The sequence below is a fragment of the Gobio gobio genome, assembly GCF_949357685.1.
Source record: "Gobio gobio genome assembly, chromosome: 22".
Lineage (NCBI taxonomy): Eukaryota > Metazoa > Chordata > Actinopteri > Cypriniformes > Gobionidae > Gobio > Gobio gobio.
The window spans coordinates 16,769,737-16,792,141 of NC_137118.1; the positions used below are offsets into that span (position 1 = coordinate 16,769,737).

General features: G+C 38.2%; 1 protein-coding gene across 2 annotated transcripts in view; it reads left to right on the top strand.

Moving 5' to 3' along the window:
- Positions 1-22,405, top strand: part of gnaz (guanine nucleotide binding protein (G protein), alpha z polypeptide) — a 64,499-nt gene that overhangs the window by 34,141 nt on the left and 7,953 nt on the right. Inside the window, exons 1-2 of one of the 2 annotated variants that reach the window (XM_079805164.1) lie at positions 7,220-7,375; positions 8,366-9,642. In XM_079805164.1, the coding sequence (XP_079661290.1) occupies positions 8,920-9,642 (723 nt within the window). In that variant the 5' untranslated portion in view covers positions 7,220-7,375; positions 8,366-8,919. Of the gene's footprint in view, positions 1-7,219; positions 7,376-8,365; positions 9,643-22,405 lie in introns of those variants that run through there. The other variant, XM_079805163.1, reaches the window with a different exon arrangement.

The following is a 22,405-nucleotide window of genomic DNA, read 5'->3' on the forward strand; positions in this document are numbered from 1 at the left end:
GCTGTATGGTTTGCATTTCCCTTGTGGTTCTAGTTCTCTGGTTTCTTTGTGTTCTGTGTTCCCATGATTTCCGTGTTTGTCTTTGGACTTTTGTTTTACTTCCCGTCTCGTGCCAAAGTTTTAGTTTTGTAGTTTTTCACCTTGATTTGTCCTTGATTGTTTCCACAATTTTCTCTTGTTCCACCCACAGTCAAATGCTTCATTCCTGAAAGAACAATGAACAAATTGATTTAATGAATGACTCAGTCATTAACAGTGACTTGCCACATTTGTGCCCCCACCTCTGCATTGCAAAGACGGATTTTGTTGAAACTGATTTCATTTTATTTGTTAACAGCCCTGTAGTGTCTTATTATCCTAATTGAATTTGGTTAAATATACGAATTTGACACAAAACATGACACGCATTTAATTAGGTTAGAAAAAAATTACCATAAGAGGTAAGAATCAATTTAAACTTATTTGACAAGTTCATTTGTCACTGCTACAAACAAACTAGCGCACAAAATATGAAGAATATCAAAAGTTTTCAGAGTCTACTGTCCTAAACCTGCCAAGGTACCAGCAGAATAACACTTCATCAAAATAATATTGTCTAATTATCATTGTCAACAAAATGCCAGAAAATATTTAGATATCATATAAAGCCCTGTTTACACCTGGTATTAAGATGCATTTTGGTGGATTGGATCACAAGTAGACGAGGAAGACATACCTGTTTACACCTGGTATTTTAATCCGTCTCTTTTGTCCTCTTTCAACCTCTTCTGTCCTGATTTCTTCGAGGGGAGGGGAGAGTTTTTTTCAGATCTTTTGATCTAATGAACGCACCGAAGATGACGGAAAAATGTACGGAGAGCAGCAGATTTCATTTCTGCTCTGACAGCCGCAAGACCACTCCGAAAGGGGAGAGTGCGTGTTAGAAATCAGGAATGCTGAGAGAACATTGTACTTGGTAAATTTTTCGTCTTCAAACCAAATTTGGTCTTCATCCAACAAAGTTGAAATCCCCTCTGGCTAGCGCTTTCCAAAATGTTTATGGATTAAGGCCCTGATCAGACAGAACGTGTTTTTTGCAGCGTGTATAGCGCGTTTTTGTAGGAGCACTCTGAGCGAATGAAGTTGAAAATAAAAAAATGTATCGACGTCATCGAATTTTTTCCCCATTGTCCAATCGAGTGAATGGAGAGACGGGCCTTCCATTGTGGTGAGGGTTACCTTGATTAGATTGAGAGCACAGCTGATGCCTAGCAACATTTAAAAAAAAATGCAGTGCACTGCTCTTTTCTAAATTAAAAAACGTCAACCAAAAAACGGCAGTGCGGTGAGCCTCGCGTTTTTCAAACCTGAAAAACACGTTCAGTCTGATCGGGGTCTAAGTCAGTAGGTGTCTTTTTTGGCTCTTCGAACACTTTCAACCACATGGGTGTTTACACCCGTCCTTCGGATGAGACGTTAAACCGAGGTCCTGACTCTCTGTGGTCATTAAAAATCCCAGGATGTCCTTCGATAAAGAGTAGGGGTGTAACCCCGGCATCCTGGTCAAATTTGCCCATTGGCCCCTGTCCATCATGGCCTCCTAATCTTCCCCACATATATATACAATTGGCTTCATCACTCTGTCTCCTCTCCACCATAAGCTGGTGTGTGGTGGGCGTTCTGGCGCAATATGGCTGCCGTCGCATCATCCAGGTGGATGCTGCACATTGGTGGTGGTTGAGGAGATTCCCCCCTTCTATTTGTAAAGCGCTTTGAGTGCCTAGAAAAGCGCTATATAAATGTAACAAATTATTATTATTATTACACTACGAAAGCAATCCGGTCAAATACGTTTTCGACTACCTCTGGAAGTTGTCGAAAGTGGACATCGCAAAACCTTGACACCTGTATTTAGCGCCGTCCACTTGTGATCCGATCGAACAAAATGCATCTTAATACCAGGTGTAAACGGCCTAAGAGTGTAAGATTATAGAGGTATGGGTTTCAAACCAGTTTTGTGTTAATTGTCTCTTGTTCTATATCATAAAACTGCACAACTCAAACATATTGAACAAGAGTATGACACTGAGCTTCCCTCACATGTGCAGCTTTTTGAAAAATCATTATAATTATGGGTGCATTAATATCAGGAAATATGAAGGACTGACAGAAGCTGATCTCTGGAGGCGAAAGGGAGCCGTTGGGGTCAGATTACCTCAGTGCTCATGAGAAAACACAAGTCTGAGTCGTGAGACCTCTGTCATTCTCTATCCACTCACACATTCGGTCATGGCCTTAGGACACATGTATGATACACATTGCCAATGCATTTCTGATACACAGAACCAAGCGTAATATTTTGGTTTCTAGGTTACTGTTTGGACTGATACTTACGTCAAGCGACAGTGTTAGTTTAGACATCCAAGCAGGGTTGTGTTACGAAAGCGGAAGTGGTAAAACAAGACTTGGTCGGGCACATTCTGTATTTCTCAACCATTCCAGCTGTCATCCTTCGTCTCCAACAGCCATTAAATTTAGCAGAATAATCAACTATCATAAATATACTCCAATTGCCAGATTACCTCTGGAGTAATTATCTTAAATGGTATTAAATCTAAAAGCATGAACGTTTGACTGATGTAATGCTGAAGTAGAAGAAATGCAGAAATGAGATCAAGCATGCTTTGAATATTTATGGCACTTTCCACGAACAGTGTACAAAATAAGGGCCTTTTTAATTTTTCAACAAACTAAATATTGCATGAGCTGTTTTAATCTTCTAACAATTTTACATCTACACTTATGCATCTGACAGTGTCCAAAGTGACTTAAATTGCATTCAAGCTATACATTTCATCAATTCATCTTCCGGGAATTGAACCCATGACCTTGGCCAGAGATGGTTTTATTATTGGGAGATGGCAGGGTCCACGGCTTTATAGTCCGAAAAGTCCATTCAGGATCAACTTGATAGTAAAGGCAGCTATACTATATAATATGAGGATGTAGACTTTATGTAAACATATTGTGTGCAGTGTTCGTCCAATCAGTGCCACTGACACCACAAATAAGGACATTAACCCAGCGTGAAACAACATTATGAATTAACCCCAAGGTAAATTATGACCAGTGTGAAACAAAATAAGCAAAATAACCCAGGATTTCATTTACCCGGGGTTTAGAATGAAGCAAGTTTAACTATTTCAATTATATATTTTTTCCAGATAAACTTCCATAAATTAAAAAGAATAATAATTTAAATGTTTTCTTACAATAACTTGGGTTGAAGGTTAAAGGGATAGTTCAACCAGAAGCAGATCTGTTTTTGGGTGAACTATTCCTTTAAGCCATAATGTAGTCCACAATATTTATTGAGAAATTAGAATAAGATTATTCACATTCTTCCCATCATGATTAAGAAAGTGATATCACTTCCGCATGATGTTAATTCTTTGGTTTCACAATGTTAGTAGGAAATGTTTTTGAAATTGGGGAAAATTATGTGGTGTCAGTCAGACACAGCTAAATATTATAATTTTGGTAAGACAAACTAGGTTACAGTTAAAAAGTTTTTTTCTTCTTCACTTAAATGAATGTCAATTATTGCAATAGTTTGTCATTTTTTATTTTAATTGTTAGAGACAGTCAAGAAGGCCTAACTGAATTTCATTAGAAAACAATTATTTTACATTGTGGTGAATTGGAGGCTAGTTTATACAATTTTGTATAAAATGTTTACAATTTTATTAGTATGAAAACGTTAACATTTAGAAAAAAAGTAAATCCTTACCCCAACCTAACCTTCAGTGGGGCATAGAAAACAGCAGATCATACAAAAACTAACAAATGAGATGGTACGAATTTGTCATAACATAAAATAGTTATGAATTGTCATGAGAGTGTGTTTGTAGGCCTCAAGACATCCGAGGTGGGACAAGCCAAAATGACCATTTAAGGGCGAATATTAAATGTTTTACTTGCTACTTATTCTGTGATTGTGTTAATTGTACATTAGACAATACAATAATAGTACAAATGTAGGGGTTACTGTCACTAATGATTTAAAAAATGTCATGGGATTAAAAAGTGTACCGTATTTGGAGTGTACACTCAGAACAACTAGCTTAACTTAAACTAGTTAGATGAATCTTCAAGGGATTTTTGAATCTTCCTGTGCTGTTAAAAGAAATAAGAGCCCTCCATATACATTCTTTGTGTACGTTGTATTTTTCTGTGTCTTTTCCCTGTCAAATCTTGCCACACATATTTGTGCAATAATCTTTCCAAGAGCAGGATTCTGTCTGTGACAGATCTTGGAGATGTATTCTCTCTCTGTGAGACCAGTCTAGGAAATGTAATCTCTCCGTCGAAACTAGGCCATGGCGTGATTTCACATTTGTTACACCGCCAATAGCACACGGCCTGTCACAAAGAGCATCCATTTATTATGCTGTCCCTCGGGCACTTCTGTTTTAACAGATCACCTTTAGAGCTCATCTACTCCCCTTGAAAGCACATATTTCATTATGAATTGTTTTAGGGGTCACATCATATTAAGGGTCCTTTTATCCATATATTGTTTGCCGGGATGCTTTCAGTAATGGATGGCATGATACATTCAAATGGTGTCAGACCGAAGAACGAGGTGTTATGCAAGGATGTGAAAAGAATGACTGGTATGGATTTTGGTATGCTTAACTGTGAGTGTTTAACTAAAACATAGATTGAATTTTAAAATGTAGTATCTTTAATAATAAACTTGATTTATTATTTTTAATGCTGTCAAATCGATTAATCGCGATTAATCGCATCCCAAATAAGTTTGTGTTTACATAATATATGTGTGTGTACTGTAAAAGTACACACATATACATGTATATATTTAAGTATTTATTTCTAAAATATTTTTATTTTTAATCTAATTAATTACACAATGTGGCAATTAATTAATCAAATTAATCGCAAATTAATCGCATATCAAATTTGGCTGAGAAATTACTCCCAAAAAATCATTTAAAGTCGTTATTATGTAAAAAAATCAAACAGACATTACAAAAAGCTTCAGAAAGAAATATTTTTGGGTAAACTATACCTTTAATGTGTGTCTTTATTCATATTGAAATTATACTCTAAATAAGAAACTGCCAGTAGGTGGCGGTAAATGTCCAATTGAGTCATCGAGTCATACATTCATTCGATTCGTTCATTCAGGAGTGAAGTAGGCCTAAATGGTTCTCTTTATGAAAATGGTAAATGTAAATGGTTCTCTTTATGGTCCATTGAATCATTGGTTCATCCGATTCGTCCAAAACGCGGATTCAGAAAATAAATGCTGTTTATTGCTCAGAATCGTAGACAAACAGCTCTGTTTTGTCTTTATTTTATTGATAAACTGGAGCAAAACAACTAAAAACACCACAATGTTGTCTAAAACAACACAAATATTAACTTATTTATTTTATTAAACTGTTGTAAACGATCAGCCTCTCCTTTGCACTCTGGACAGAAAAACAGAACTCGTGTGATATTGCTTACAGGCTTAGTGTATATCATGATGTAACTGTGAGGGCGTTTTTCACACTGGCAGGTCAAAAAGGGGCACGGTTCACATGAAACATTGGTAGGCTAATGTGCAGCTGTCATGCGAGCTCAGGGCTACCGAACCCGAGACTGCCTGAAGGAGGTGGTCTGAGTTCAGTTGGGTAACATTCTATAGGCTTCATCACACAGTGAGTTGTTGCCCAGCATCATATTCTTCATCAATCAACTGTATGAAGATATGCAAGAACCGTATGCAAGAACCGTATGCAAGATGACCTAAGTAGGTCTGGGACGGGACAAGTGTGTTATTTTTTACCGTAACCAGAGCTGGACATAAACTAAGTACAGTTACTTGAGTAGTGTATTTAAGTACACTTTTTGAATATCTGTACTTTACTTGAGTATTATTTTTTTTTCTGGAAACTTATTACTTTAACTTCACTACATTTGAAAGACAAATATCGTACTCTTTACTCCACTACATTTCTATCAAGGTCCTCAAAGTCGAATGGCGTTTCTGTAGCAGCTTTGAAAGTCAGTGGATGATTTTATTCTTCTTTAAAAAAGTTTTTTTTTTTTTTTTGCAGACAGCCTATCAGTAATCACTCTTGTAGGGTCATGTGAGGTTTCCCAAAATTTTTAGTACACTGATCAGTTTATAGCAAAATATCTATATAGAGTTGTGTACTTTGTCCACCTCTGACCCTAACTAATTAATCTAAGTAACGCAACAGTTAAGTATATATATATATATATATATATATATATATATATATATATATATATATATATATATATATATATATATATATATATATATATACACACATGCAATTTTTTTTAAAATATATACATGAATGAGTGCATTTATATACATAATAATTATACTCAGCACACATATATTTTGTAAACACAGACTTTTATTTTGGATACGGTTAATCGCGATTAATCGATTTGACAGCACTATTATCTTTATAATTGATTATTTTTCCAGCATTTGAAGAATCACCATTAATTACATTTCTAAATGTTATTCATTTAATGTTTTTAAATATAAAAAATTGCATAAATACTGTTACACAAATTGGTTACTTAAAGGGTTAGTTGACCCTAAAATAAAAATTATGTCATCATTTACTTACTTGGTGTTGTTCTTATGCAGTATGCCCTTCTTTCTTTTTCGGACCACAAAAGGTTTTAAAAAAAAAAATGGTCTGAAAATGAAAGAATGGCAATAGATAAACACAGAGCGAGTAAATGATGACTTAATTTTCATTTTAGGGTAACTATCCCTTTAATGGGGTTGCTAGATATTCTTTTTTAACCAGTGTTTAATAAAAAATATATTTTTTTAAATGTGACATAAAAAATGTGTTGGTAAAAAAATTAAGTATATCTTTTTGTTTTGTGGTGGGGCCAGTCAACAGTAAAAAATACTGACCTTAATTGTTGAGCCCTGCCGTACAATTATTACGAACCGCTTCTAAAGGGATATGTTGCATTTATTACATTAGAATGAATTGCAGTAAAGCACCTGTTGGTCTGAGCCAGTTATTTTCCACCATGACAGTAAATAAACAGTCCACCTGCTATCAGTTAGCTCAGTGGTTGAGGCTTGGGGAAAGGGAGAGCAGAATGGGCGGTACCTATTGCTTCAGGGAAGGACATTCATCTCACATCTGTTTCCGTTTCACACCCTGCCTGCCTCTGCTTGTGTGTGTAGATGTGTCTGAGAACAAAATGTATGTATGGGCTTTGTGTGTTGGATCACCTCCTTGGCAGACCTGAATCTATGGTCGCAGAGAGATGCAGATGACAAGGGAGTGCGTGATGGGACAGGTTTACCATGGAGAAGGTTAGATTTTTGAAACTTACCAAGGTGTGTGTGTGTTTGTGAGAAAGGAGAAGTGTGTCGCAAAAGTATATTGTAGCGCTAACAGAGGCTGACTGTGATAATGACCATGTCTGTTCATCTTTTGCTTGAGTGTACTCAGTTTATGTTACTTGAATGCAATTGATGTGATTTTTCTTGAGTTTGTGATGAGAAAGCACATGTGTATGCACACATGTACATTTGTTTATTCTGCATGTGTAATTCAAGTATTTTTGTTTGTTGAAAAGATTTCTGCAAGTTTTATGCAAGTCGACAAGTCAAAGTCAACAATAAATCAAAATGGACACTATTTACTTTTAGAATAAGGTTACCAAAAAGGTTTACATGAAACAATGATTTTTGTCTCACATCATCAAGGCCATGTAGCCTGTAACCTATTTACAATAGGCTTTATTTTAGGGCACTATGTAAAACAGCCTTTTCTTACATTTTATTCCAGTTAAAGTTAATGTAATTCAAGTTACAACAATAATAACAAATAATGATAGAAGTCTTATCATTGGGATGCATTTAGGAGCTATTGATGGTGAACTTTACCTTCAGCTTGCATGCCCTGGTCAAAAAGTATTCTCAAAAAGGGGTGCTAGCAGTGTTTCATTCAGGTTTGAGTCCATCCTGGTGTGAAATGCTCACTTCTCACAATCCAATCAATTACTTATGGACAAAATCAAGTCTTAGAGTTTATTCTCGTTGTATATTCTGTTGCACTCAGAAATATGTCACATTTACGAAGGTAAAACTTGGTTATGAATGCATGTGTCATGTTGACTTTGAAGTTAAGAACTGTGAAGTGATTAATGTTTAATTTGGTGGGAATATCGTCCAATCCAGAAGGTTTAGTAAGGTTTAAGATCTCTCTGATGGAAACTTTCTTCTTAGAATTCTTTTTTTTACTTGCCCTCCTTTCTGTTTCATGATTACTAATGTGTCTCTCTTTTTTTTTACCTGCAGGAACGTGGGCCTTTAGCTGCCTCACTGGCTTATGTAAGCAGGACGATCTAGTAAACAGTCCTCAAGAACAAAGGTCTGACATTCCATTGGACTGGAAAGTGTCTGAAGAAAATTAAAGGAGGGAGGAGTTGTCTACAGATGAATCAGTCACAGAAATACAGGGAAGCACACTGGACGCCATGAGGGAGGAGAGTGAAGGAATTTTACGATTTCGACTTTCTCTCGATGAACATTGACAAGTCCACTTAAAGCTCGCCGTGCTCAGGGGAGAGAGTCCCCTGATGTGAACCCCAAGTCCTTGGGATCTCGAAGGCAAATGCCCTTATGCCAGGGCCTAAGTGGGTCTTCCATCATGTCATGGTAGCATTGTACGGCAAAAAAAAAATCAACCCTTGAAAAAAATCATAAACTGTAGATTTGAACAGGTTTCCAGCAAAAGCTTCCTCTAGTCTCCACTCATCTGTATCAACATATCTTTTTTACATTGCATACTTTTTTTCCGTCCACTTTCTCACTCCCTGGGATTACCAGCTCAAGTCCAGCTGCAGTCAACCATGGGGTGCCGGCAGAGTTCGGAGGAGAAGGAGGCCGCCCGGCGCTCACGGCGCATCGATCGACACCTCCGCTCAGAAAGCCAGCGGCAGCGGCGCGAGATCAAACTTCTGCTGCTCGGCACCAGCAACTCTGGCAAGAGCACCATCGTCAAGCAGATGAAGATCATCCACAGTGGAGGCTTCAACCTGGAGGCCTGCAAGGAATACAAGCCCCTCATCCTCTACAACGCCATCGACTCACTCACCCGCATCATCCGTGCCCTCGCCACCTTGAAAATAGACTTCCACAACCCTGATCGAGCTTACGACGCAGTGCAACTCTTTGCCCTGACCGGGCCTGCTGAGAGCAAGGGCGAGATCACACCAGAGCTCCTGGGGGTGATGAAGCGCTTGTGGGCCGATCCAGGGGTCCAGGAGTGTTTCTGTCGCTCCAATGAGTACCATCTAGAGGACAATACAGCCTATTATCTAAACGACCTGGACCGCATTTCTGCCCCAGAGTACATCCCAACCGTTGAGGACATTCTGCGCTCACGTGACATGACCACTGGCATTGTTGAGAACAAATTCACCTTTAAAGAGCTCACCTTCAAAATGGTGGACGTGGGTGGCCAGCGTTCAGAAAGGAAGAAGTGGATCCACTGTTTTGAGGGTGTGACTGCCATTATATTCTGTGTGGAGCTCAGTGGCTATGACCTCAAGCTTTATGAAGACAACCAGACGGTAAGGAGAGCCCAATTTTGGGTAATACTTTCTATGAAGCCTGTATTTATACTACATTATAAGGGACTTCTTAATGCATTATAATGCATGCATAATGCCTTATAAACAACCTTATAATGTGCATCTCATGAATAATCATAACAACAGTTATAACACTTACCTATTTGTGGTTATAACTATGATGATTTATAACACACAATGAACATACTTTTATCCACTTAAGTTATAATGGATTATATATACCATAGTTTCATATTTTTTACTTTCCCAAGTCCCATAGCTTGACATTGTTTACATGGTTTTATTCATAAAAACTGTAAAATTACAAGGTGTTACCAAATCTAACACATATGTAGTAATATAGGGGGAAAAGTATGTAGATTTAATAGGTAGCTTAATATTTATAAATACAAAAATAAACTAGAAATCAGAAGGTCAATCCCATTTTAACAACCATTTTCAAATTATATTTAGAAGTGTTATAACACAAGAGTATGTGCATCTTATTTGTTATTTTTGTTCTTGTCCTGAAAATGATGAGCAAAGATCCATTTAAATATACGATGCAATGTTTGAGGTGCACAAAAATATGTTCTTTTACAGTCTGGTTAACCACATTCATGTAAGTTGTATTTTCTAATGTCATGTATAAGGCGGCCAAGAATGTGTGAGGAGCACACTGGCAAATACTGGCAAACCAGTATTCCCATTCAATGACCTTGAGGTGCATTATGCATTATGGATGCATTATAATGCATTAAGAATACCATTATAATGCATTATAAATCCAGGCTTCATCTGATGTTATAATGCATTGTACTCTTAAATGTTATAACCACGAATAGGTAAGTATTATAATGAATTGTAACTGTTATGATTATTTATCAGATGATACAACATATATGGTTGTTTATGAGGCATTCTGCATGTATTATAGTGCATTAAGAATACCCTTATAATGCATTGTAAATACAGGCTTCATAGAAAGTCTTACCCAATTTTATATTCGGGTCATTGGTGCGGCAAGATAATGCAAACAGGGACACATAAAACCAATGTTATCTTCAACGGGCTACATACATCTCTACAGTAAATTCATCCTCTTTGTGGCACTGACAGACAACTGCTTTTTATCATCTCGCTTCCACATTTCCTGCAGCACAGAAGCTTTCAGTTACATTGAAACTATTAAGAGAACTAACAGTACCCTGCTAAAGACTAGTATAACTTGTTGTGTTTTACACACTGATATTCTTACCAGTAGGGGACTAAGCTAGCTTAACCTTCAATACTACTTTGGTCTTTATCAGAAAGACAATGCTGGGCGACCAGCTTGGCAAAGGCTAGGTGGTTTACCATCTTAAACAGCTTAAGCTGAATTGTCGGTCTTGGTATGCAGGTCTCCCAGCCTGTTGAAGCTGGTCTGTTGGCTGGTCTTAAGGTGATGATACACGGGGCAACTTTTTGAGCTATGCTGCTGGGCAATGTTGTTGTCAACGGGCAACCAGGTAAAGCACAGAGCCCATGGCCGATCTAAAGTATCCAAATAGAAATTTGTTGCCCATTCTCAATGGGGAAGTGCCCAAGCAACATCGCTCGGCAACATTGCTCAACATTTTCCCTATGTATTATCACCTTTAGAGGGGTTTTGGGTCCTTATCAGCAGGTTAGACTGGGAGATCACTGCCTCAACTCCCAACTAAAAACCAGCTTGACCAGCGGTGCCTTTCCTGTACAGTGACATAACTCACTGCCTAACTTCCATAGTTTCACAAGTTTACACTTACATATAATTTATAGAGAGTACATTTAAATGCGTATTTGGCGTGCTGTCCGGGGGGAGGGCTTCGAGCTCGGAATTTGGCACGAACCCAGAGTACCCCCCTTGTATGTAAATCGTTAGAACTAAAAGTGTAGAGAAGGGGTGATGGAGGAATGCTGATAACTGAGGTAGGACTGCTGTGTATAGAGGGTATGCATCGACGTCACTTTCCCGGCGGAACACGCCCCCTCAGCCGGGACTGAGTGGCAGAAGAGCTGCTGCGTGACTAGAGTTAATAGGGCAAACCGCGAGTAAAACAAACAGTTATCAGTTTAAACTAAAGGTTGGACACGATATAGTGTTCTTTACAACTTGGCAAAGATCCAGTGATCCACGAATATTGACATGCAGCCAGGAATCGTGTTTTCCTGACATTTATATGAGCCTGATTTCGATACATAAATATCACTGTCAGTCATCACAATTTTCGAGAATGAATTATTCAAATTCTGAATATATTATAGGCCTATTAATATTTTTTTTATATCGCCTAGACAGCGCGCAAATAGTGCTCCCTTTATAATCACTAAAAGCTGTCACTCATTCAATGAACCCGATCTCACAAAGTTCCGTTATGTTAAAGGGTTAGTTCCCCCAAAAATGAAAATTCTGTCATTAATTACTTACCCTCATGTCGTTCGACACCCGTAAGACCTCCGTTCATCTTCAGAACACAAATGAAGATATTTTAGTTGAAATCTGATGGCTCTGAAAGGCCTCCATTGGCACAATGCACGGTACACTCTCAAGACCCTTAAAAGGTACTAAAGATGTCGTTACAAAGTCCATCTCACTTTCTCATCTCACAACTCAACTTTATGGAGTGACGAGAATAGTTTTTGTGCGCAAAAAAACCCTAAATAACGACTTATATAGTGATGACGATTTCAAAACACGGCATCATGAAGCTTCGAAGCGTTATGAATCAGTCGAAGTTGATTCGAGTCGAATCATGATTCGGATCGCGTGTCAAACCCCCAAACTGCTGAAATTTGGCGATCCAAACTGCTGAATCGACTCACTGATTCATAACGCTTCGAAGCTTCATGATGCCGTGTTTTGAAATCGTCATCACTATATAAGTCGTTATTTAGGGGTTTTTTGCACACAAAAACTATTCTCGTCACTCCATAAAGTTATTGTAGAACCACTGTAGTGAGATGGACTTTGTAACGACGTCTTTAGTACCTTTTAAGGGTCTTGAGAGTGAACCGTGCATTGTGCCAATGGAGGCCTTTCAGAGCCATCAGATTTCAACTAAAATATCTTCATTTGTGTTCTGAAGATGAACGGAGGTCTTACGGGTGTCGAACGACATGAGGGTAAGTAATTAATGACAGAATTTTCATTTTTGGGTGAACTAACCCTTTAATCAGTGAAGCTGACGGCACAGTGAATCTCTTATTTACATGTCTACACTTTATTTGAGAGGATTAGCGCGTGTGCAGAACTGGACAACAACTCGAGCGGTGAGTGGATTCTAACTACAACACCTGTGATTGTCCATTGCGTTTTTAGAAATCAATAAACATGTCGGTGATTGGCTACATTACTCACCGAAGAGGAAACACGTTGGAAATTGTATCATTTGACGAGTGCAAATAGAGAAACGCACTGGCTCTTTTGCCAAATCTTTTTCGCTAATAAGATGCTATTATTACAATTTCTTACAGTGGATTACAGATCCTGGATCAGCATTGTTGGGCAGCTTTTCCCTCTAAAAGCAATAAGCCGAAGCAGTAAATCCTGAGTGTCAGTGCACTGCCTGGGCAGTGGTTTGAGTGCGAAAATGACACGCTATTATCAAGTCCATCTCCCTCGGTCCGGAGGGGGGCACAGGGATGTCCATGGGGTCCGTGGCCAAGCCTCGTTCGGTGCACACCCGTACCGAACGGTTTCCGAGTGCAATCTTTAACAGTTAACAGTTGGCTTGTTTTAAGCACGGAACACACTTCAATCCGAGTTCCCACACGAACATATTAAGTATTCAGTCCATTTTATCACGAAATTCAAACGATAAATGTCGTTTTGACACTCTATGTGGCGTGACTGATCACTGGTCAGAGTTCAAGCGGCCGCGCGATGCGCGCGCGCGTGAATGCGATCATGTATGAAGGCGATCGATCATCTCTTCCTAAAGAATAAACATGAATGACCATCTGAAGGTATGCTGAGGATACATTACAACTTACTGTCACGTATCATATGTGGTGTAATCGGCCAATCAGTGTTTCAACGGCGGAAATACCTCAATATAACCGCTTTAAACTAAACATGTTTATGTATGTCATGTAAAGTTTGCATCACATTTAAGTTAGCTCAGGAGTTATTCAGTGTCCACAGAATTTTATTCACTAGAGAAATCAACTCTTTCACTAAATATATGCTCTAAATTAGCCTATATATTCATTATATTCTACTTAGCTGTTAGGGATGTCTTGATTTTTTCATGCATGTTAAATAAACCTGTCATGAAAATGACAGCCACTGTGTATAAATGATTATTATTTCAACAACGAATTGGAGAAAAAAACTATTTTATAATTAGATTTAGAAGTTAATGCAGAAGTATTCTGCCTTATGTGAAGTTTACATGTTTGCATACAATGGGTTATTTGAGTGTTGATTATTATACCTAAAAATAAATAGCAACTGAATTTATGCTAATAGTTTGGGCTCTGTTGTTAATCTTTAATATTAATGTGCAAGTAAGGGCTCCCTATATAGTTTACAGCAATATCTTCAATAAACTTTTAGTTATAATTTAATTCATTCAAGGACAGACACTTTTTTTTCTTTTTCAGCAAACCCCTGTTTAATAAAAATAAATAAAAAGCAATTTTGTAAAACTGCTGCACCGAACTCGTACCGAACCGTGACTTCAAAACCGAGGTACGTACCGAACCATCAGTTTTGTGTACCGTTACACCCCTACTAGCTAGTCATGTCTGTTTCCAGAAACCGTAGTAACTTTGTCACTCATTCATCTTTCCAACCATACTATCAAGAAACTATGCTTCTAACCGCAGGTTGAGAGCTGTAGTTCCAACCACACAACTTTACGATGCAGTTTGGGAATATTCATTGGTTTTGGGCAACATTGAATCGTTAAACTATTTTGGTAATGACGGAACTTGCGACCATAGTTGGCTAACGATGCATTAGGGAAATACATCCCAGACTGGGAGACCACGGTAAACTAGTTAAGACCAGTAAAATAGCTTAGGCTTTTTTTCACCAGGGTGGACAACCACTGAAATCCATGTTAGCATAAACTGGCTCCCCATTACTTAATAGCAAATGATATTTACAGAGTAAACCTGATTGAATTTGCCTCTGACGTTAAATAAAGTTGTGTTTGTGTTAAAATTCAGCCTAACTGCATACATTCTCTTTCCATGTGGTGAAGCTAATTGCTTATCAGTGAGTTCAAATACTGCATACCTATGTGCGCAACGTTAAACCTTTTCCCTCGACTCACAACAAGAACTTCCAAGTAGTGCATTAGCCTGGAATATCAATTAGCGTTGGGGAGTTAAAAATAAAAGTGTTCTGCGAGTCTTGAGGGGAGGGGAGGGGGGATGTACAAAAGTGATAATTGAGTTCACAGTGCAAGGTGTCAGGGTGTACCCGCGAGAATTATCAGATTTAGCACTGGGGAAAATCACTGATGTGATGGGGGTCAGAGAAGTTGTCTGCTAGAAAGTTTGAAACAAAAAGGAAGTAACAAGTCAAAGAGGAAGTGAGGAAACTGGAGCACGGAGTTAGTGTCTGACTAGGGGAGTGGTGAAAAGGAATACTTTGAAGGGGGAAGGGTGGACCTCCTCCAATAGCCTTTGCGGATTTGCCATTTTATCTAGTTGAAAACCATCGGAGCAGTTAAACATAGCATGAGGTAATCTTCAAATATGATTTATTAGCTCTAGCTGCACCTGTTTACAAGGTGTGTTGCTCATTTTCATGCTAGATTTGGATAAAGTAAAGTGTTTTCTATGGCTTTAAAGTGTATTGTTCTTTCATAAAACAAGTTCCTGGTTTTAAAGTATTCTGAATGATCCATCATTTAGCTTTAGGGTTAGAATATACTGAACATCCTGTTTCATGTTACGGAAGTAAAATAGTTGGTTAATGTCATTCAATGATGATTTTAAGAGATACAGTGAATAAATATGATATATCAGGTCTTTTTTTTTCTTCTTCTTGACCGTCTAGGAAAGGCTCATGGAAAATCTGGGCTACACAGGGCCTCACAACTTTCGTAAACATACACTAACAGCTAGAAGAGCGTGTGTTTGAGCTCCAGGGTCTGGGGTGAGCCTCTGAATTAGATTACTCAATAAGCACTCATCTCTGAACTGGCCCACATGTGCTGCAGCTTGAGTGCTGCCAATCTCCTCTGGTTCTGCCAGTGGAGCAGAATTTCTAAAATGACACCCCTCGCCCTGCGAATTCACTCACTGGCACGCATCGGATGAGGCAAAGGGGATCAGCGCGGTCACCGAATGATTGGGTTGGAGTGGCAGCGAAGGGTTTTAAGCAATGCTCCGTGGTCATTACAAATGGGCTGTCAGCCATAGGGAGAAACACGAGTATTACAAGAGAAGTAGAGCGATGATGCTCTGAATGTTGATAATAAGAGAAAATCTTGGTGACGTGTGATAAATAGACAATGTTGACTAAGATGACAGGGTTGGGCTAGTGACACTAAAAGCTTTTGCGCTACAGCAATGTGTCTACAGCCATTGCTGTATATAGGACTGCTGAACACAGTCATTATACAGGAAACAGGGCTCTAAAACGTCTGGTTAACGCAGCATATTAAACCAGAATGAAAATACAGCAACAGGCGTAGAAGTTCACTCAAACAGATTTTTGAACCAAGTGTATTTTGAATGGAACAAACAAGTCAAACTGTGTATGTATATATTATGTAAGGGATAATCCGTGGCTAGCTGTGCATTAAACAATTTTAATGCACGATGAAGTGCATTAAAATCATTTGTGATTCACCGCTTTGAATCAGACACAGAGGTAAAGTAGTGCGTAAGATTACATTTATTTGAATGCATGAATTATAGCATTTATTTGAATTAGCTAATTATCGAGAGAAAGAGAGAGAGAGAGAGAGAGAGAGAGAGAGAGAGATTCGTACTTGCGTCTGTTCAGCGCCTCTCTCTGTTAACAATGAAGCTATGAGTTTTTTACTTCAAAATAGCAATGTAAACTCTTTGATGTCATCAAAATCATTTATTATTTCTTAGCCTTGAATATCGCCAACTGTTCCGGCCGCCATCTTGTTGGCCTCCCGTGTGTGAGCAGGACGATCTCCTCTCTCTGTCTGAGTGACGCGACTATGTGCGCGCGCTTAAATGAAAACAGTGCATTATTATAGAGTGGTGATTAAAGGGATAGTTCACCCAAAAATGAAAATTAGCCCATAATTTACTCACCCTCATGTCATCCTAGGTGTATATGACATTCTTCTTTCAGACGAATAAAATCGGAGTTATATTACAAAAGTCCAGGCTAATCCAAGCTGTGAATTGGATTTATAGTTGCTCTGTTTTTGAAGTCCATAAAAAGTGTATCTGCCCATCAAATAACGTGCTCCACGCGGCTCTGGGGTGTTAAAAAAGGCCTTCTGAAGCGAATCGATGCGTTTGTGTAAGAAAAATATCCATATTTAAAACTTAAATCAAGTAAACTTTCGGCCGACCGCCTTCCCTGTTCAATATATGGAAAAATTGTTGAAAGTTCCCCTGCCGATCGAAAGACTAACGCGACCAGGTAGGCTCGTCATGACGTCACGTACGCATCTTGAGTTTCACTTTCAACATTCAACACTTTTCCACAGAAGGCGGTCGGCCGAAAGTTTACTTAATAAAGTTTTAAATATGGATATTTTTCTTACACAAACGCGTCGATTCGCTTCAGAAGGCCTTTATTAACCCCCCGGAGCCGCGTGGAGCATGTTATTTGAAGGACAGATGCACTTTTTATGGACTTCAAATACAGAGCAACTATAAATCCAATTCTAATGCTTGGATTAGCCTGGACTTTTGTAATATAACTCCGATTTTATTCGTCTGAAAGAAGAATGTCATATACACCAAGGATGACTTGAGTGAGTAAATTATGGGCTAATTTTCATTTTTGGGTGAACTATCTATTTAAACTGACGTGGAATTACCTGTGCATTAAACGTTTTATTGCGCACATTCAGAATATTAATTAATGTGCTGTTTTCATTGAAGCATGTGCCACACACACGTCACTCGCACACATTCAGGAGCGCAGACACTTTTCAACGCTGCCACGCTACTTTTAGTGACAAAATAGCTTCTCTACTGAATCGCTGCATTTCCTCCACGTTGTGCATTAAAATTGTTTAATGCACAGCTAGACGTGGATTATCCCTTATATATATAATATCCCTTATATATTATATATAACAATAGTTTGAACCCAGGTCTTATTCTATTCCAGTAAAGAATAAAACTACTATTAAAGTATTGTTTTTTGTCTTTGGTCAGGTCTTATCTTGCCTAGGGCTCGATGTGAGCAAACACTGCTGCCCCCTCAAAAAATAAATAATTAAAAAATAGCTACACAATGCCCCTGGCCACATGAAACATGTTTGTAAGATGTTCCAAGGCAAGTTTTCCACAACACTGCAAACACAGTACCTTCCCCAGATAATAAATGATCTATGTATCCTTGCCCTTGAAAGTCTAATTTCCAACTGTCATGAGCTTTGCAAAAAGCAGTTTCATTCAGGCTTAAGCGGAGCGATATTTTATAGATTGTGGTTGACCAGAATTCTAAATTTTAGTTACCGCATTTAAAATCCCACCTAATGATTTGCACCAGGCAAACTAGCTAAAGCTTTGAAGACAGACCATATTTGACCAAGAAATACTGGCAAGAGTCCTTTCAAGTCATTTTTTACCTAATGAAATAAATTTTACAATTTAATTAGCTAAAATTCAACAGATTTGTATTAGAAATGTCCTCCCTGCTGTAGTCCCACAGTCCCCTATTAAGGGAACGCGTATTGCTGCACATCTGGTACAAAAGCTTTCCAGTAATTCAGCGCCTGCTGGGGACTTCAAGCAACAGTTGTCAATTTTGTGGCACGGCGCATTTTATCTTCGTTTCCCCCTTAAATATCCCTTTCTACGTTCCTTTTTTTGACCCAACCCTCCCTTAAAAAAGGTTTCCATGGCAACTGTTGCCAAGCAACAGAGCAGTCAAACGCTCCTAATCCTGTGCTGTTGACAATGAGCTGTGACCAGGAGAGGGGGGTTTACGTGGTGCTCGGCAACCGGAGAGAGGGTAGACGTGTGCTCGTGCAAGCGGCGGAGAACGTGTGCTTGTGCCGAGAAGGATAGTGCGAGGAACTGCATTGCGCAATAGTCAGTCGAAGCAATGCAGCTCCGGTGCCAGTTGGCTGGGAGGAGTTGGAGAGAGACTCAAGATCTGGGTCACGGGAGGGATGCTTGGCCAGCATGGAAGGATATATATGGGCTTTGATGAAGTTCATTAATGGAGGACTTCTGTCATCTCTCACCTTATGCGTGACACCAGGCACTGAGGCACATTATATACATTATAATTTTTTTTAACCGGACAGAACATTTTAAATCCTGTAATCATTTATTTGCACTCATGTTGTTGCAAATCAGTATGACTTTCTTTCTTCTACTGAGCACAAAATATTTCCATACAGTGATAAACAAAGGATTGTTTGGTTCTCAACATTCTTCAGAATATCTTTTGTGTTCCACAGAAGAAAGAAAGTCATACAGGATTGCAACAACATGAGGATGAGTAAATGATGACATCATTTTTGGGCTATCTAATGATTTGAACAAACCTTTAAGTATTAAACTTTAGTGTGTAACTCGTCCCTCATTGTGCTACAGACATGGATTACAGTTTAAACTTTCCTTTTTTAACAATCATACTTATTTCTAAGGATGTGCCACGTCTTTTCTTCCCTATTGTGATGTATATGAGTAAAACAGTTTCTCGAACAAGAACAAATGTATGGCAGGACTTGATTTTGTTCAAGGGGAATAGATTGGATGGTTGTGGTTTGCTAATGGTCGATTTCATGTTAGTGACAGGTTGCCCTCACGCCAGTAAACACATCTTCCGAGAAAAGAAGAGATGTCATTGCATAAGGGGAAGTTATTTTGATTAAAGATTATGAGGCATATGAATAAAAAAAATATGTGTACAGTTAAAACACATATAATAAATACTGCAGTATTACATAAAAAAATCAATTTTGATTTCATGGTGACATTAATTAGCACTAACATTTTGACAGCAACCCAAAATTACACAGTGCAACTCACTAACTAACCGATTTACTGCATAGCAACCACCTAGAACCCCAGCCTAGCAACATGCTAACAGCCACTCGTTTGCCACATTAGCTGAATTAATTCATATTACGATTGTGAACACATGAAGGTGGTAACCAGTTTTGACACTTGAGTTTTAAGACAAACAAAAGTTTCAGAGTGAGCTCCTACTTTCATCCATTTTTATGAAAAAATGTATTCCAAAAAATTGGAAAAACACGCCTTGCTAACACACAAAAACAGAAAATATACTGGTCATTTTCTGCCAGGATATCATCTAGTAATTTTTTACGAAAAAAAAATTAACCCTTAAAACCCAACCTAATGCAATGTGTAATTCAAAATACAGGTAAAACATCAATAAAAACTAATACGGAAAATTCCTTCATATTTTTTACAGTACATTGTGCCCTATTTTTACGTACTTTTTTTTTTTTTTTTACAGTGTACATACACCTACACACACAGTTTCCAGATCAAAAATATTAAAGCCACTAGTGTCCCGTGAGAAGAAAGCTAAAGTAACATGGTTGCTCCAGCAAATGCATTTTTATCTCTTTACGTTTGCTTTGCTTAAATGGATAGTTCACCCAAAAATGAAAAGTCTGTCACCATTTACTCAGGTTGTTCCAAACCTGTATGAGTTTCTTCTGTTGATCACAAAATAAGATATTTTGAAGAAATTTGGTAATCAAACAGTTGACGCTAGCCACTGTCTTCCACAGTATTTTTTTTTTTTTTTGGCCTACTATGGAAACCAATGTCTCCCGTCAACTGTCTAGTTACCAACATTCTTCAAAATAGTTTATTTTGTGTTCAACAGAAGAAAGAAACTCACTTTACAGGTTTGGAAAAACTTGAGGAAGAGTAAATGATGACTTTTAAACCATCGTTGTGTTTATGTTAGGGTTTAGTAGGTGTTATCTTCAAATGCAATATAGAGCATTAACCTTTTAGCGGCACTCATTTTATTTCCATACTACCAGGATATGTACAACAACCAGCGTAATAAAGCGTTGCCAGTTTTACGTTCATCTGTTTCGGATAAAGCTGAACCCGCTTTTAGTGTCACTCGCCGGACATTTCACTTTGAAAATGTTGCGAAACATGCAAAACCCTTGTAATATCATTTTGCAGAAATGTCGCCACAGCCACATTTTTCCAGTAAGCCCTGGTTTGTGGTTCTAATAATAGTTTAATAAAAAGAACCGATAACTAGGGGTGCTTCTACAATATAATACAGCTAATCTTTGTATAATGTTCTTATCTTCAACAAAGGAAATGGGAGCGGGGCAGGATAAAGAGAACAGAGACAAATGTGAGATGCAAAGCATGGCAATTACGAGCAGGTATGGTGTAAATGTATTTTACAGCTCTCTCTCATTGCTGCTGGGGCTATTAGAAGACTAGACAAGAGTCGTTTTCACTCAGCTTCAACGAAATGGATTTTCTAGAGCGAGACGTCTCAATTCAACAGTTCTTATTTACAGGAAACAAAGCATTAATACACTGTTGAACCTCCTTATTAATATTTAAGCCTAATGACGGCTTGTGTCTGGCGTGTGCAGCGAGAGGCCAGGCGTCACGCTGTGCCGTGTGTCTCGGCGGGGGTACCCCTCCCGCTGGCTTCCTGCCTCCTTTTCTCTGTCTCTCTCTCTCTCTCTATTCTCCTTCCATCTCTCCCACAATTGGCTCTGGAGAAGTGTGTAGTTGGAAACACCATGAGCTTCAACAAAGCACTTCCACCCCATCCCCTGGGCTGCCCAATTGCTTAATGGACACCTTAAGATCTGCAGAGACGTTTAGCTAATGGTGTGACCTGATTTCAGAAAGCCCAATTCAAGACCATTCGAGGGCCTCTCTCTGCAGGAATATGAGTACACTCTCGAGCCTCTGCGCGAATCGTAGTGCCTCGCAGTCTGACAGCAAACTAGACATTACGGACAAATGTTTATGTGTTTACGACAGGTTTTTCCAAATAATCATATCTGTGTGCACTATTTTTTAAAGATTACATTACAATGTCATGGAGGATTACTCACACTACAAGATATCTCGGCCCATTATGTCACTTGCGTGACCAAAAAAGCCAACAAAATGATACATATTCCCCAAGAGCATGCTTTTTGTTCAATTATGCAACATTTGTTCTTGATCCTGGAACAAATTTTTCTGTCAAAGAAAAGTCTTAACCTTATCCCTAACCTAATAGCAGGTAGCTAAAATGATGTTGTCCCCCTCGGTTGAAATGGGGTATCAGGGCCTACCTCAGTTGAAATCGAGAAATCGCAATCAACTGCTCACTAATATATATATAAATATATATAAATATATATATATATATATATATATATATATATATATATATATATATATATATATATATATATATATATATATATATATATATATATATTTGTGAGCAGTTGATTGCGATTTCTCGATTTCAACTGAGGTAGGCCCTGATACCCCATATATATATATATATATATATATATATATATATATATATATATATATATATATATATATATATATATATATATATATATATGATATATATATATAT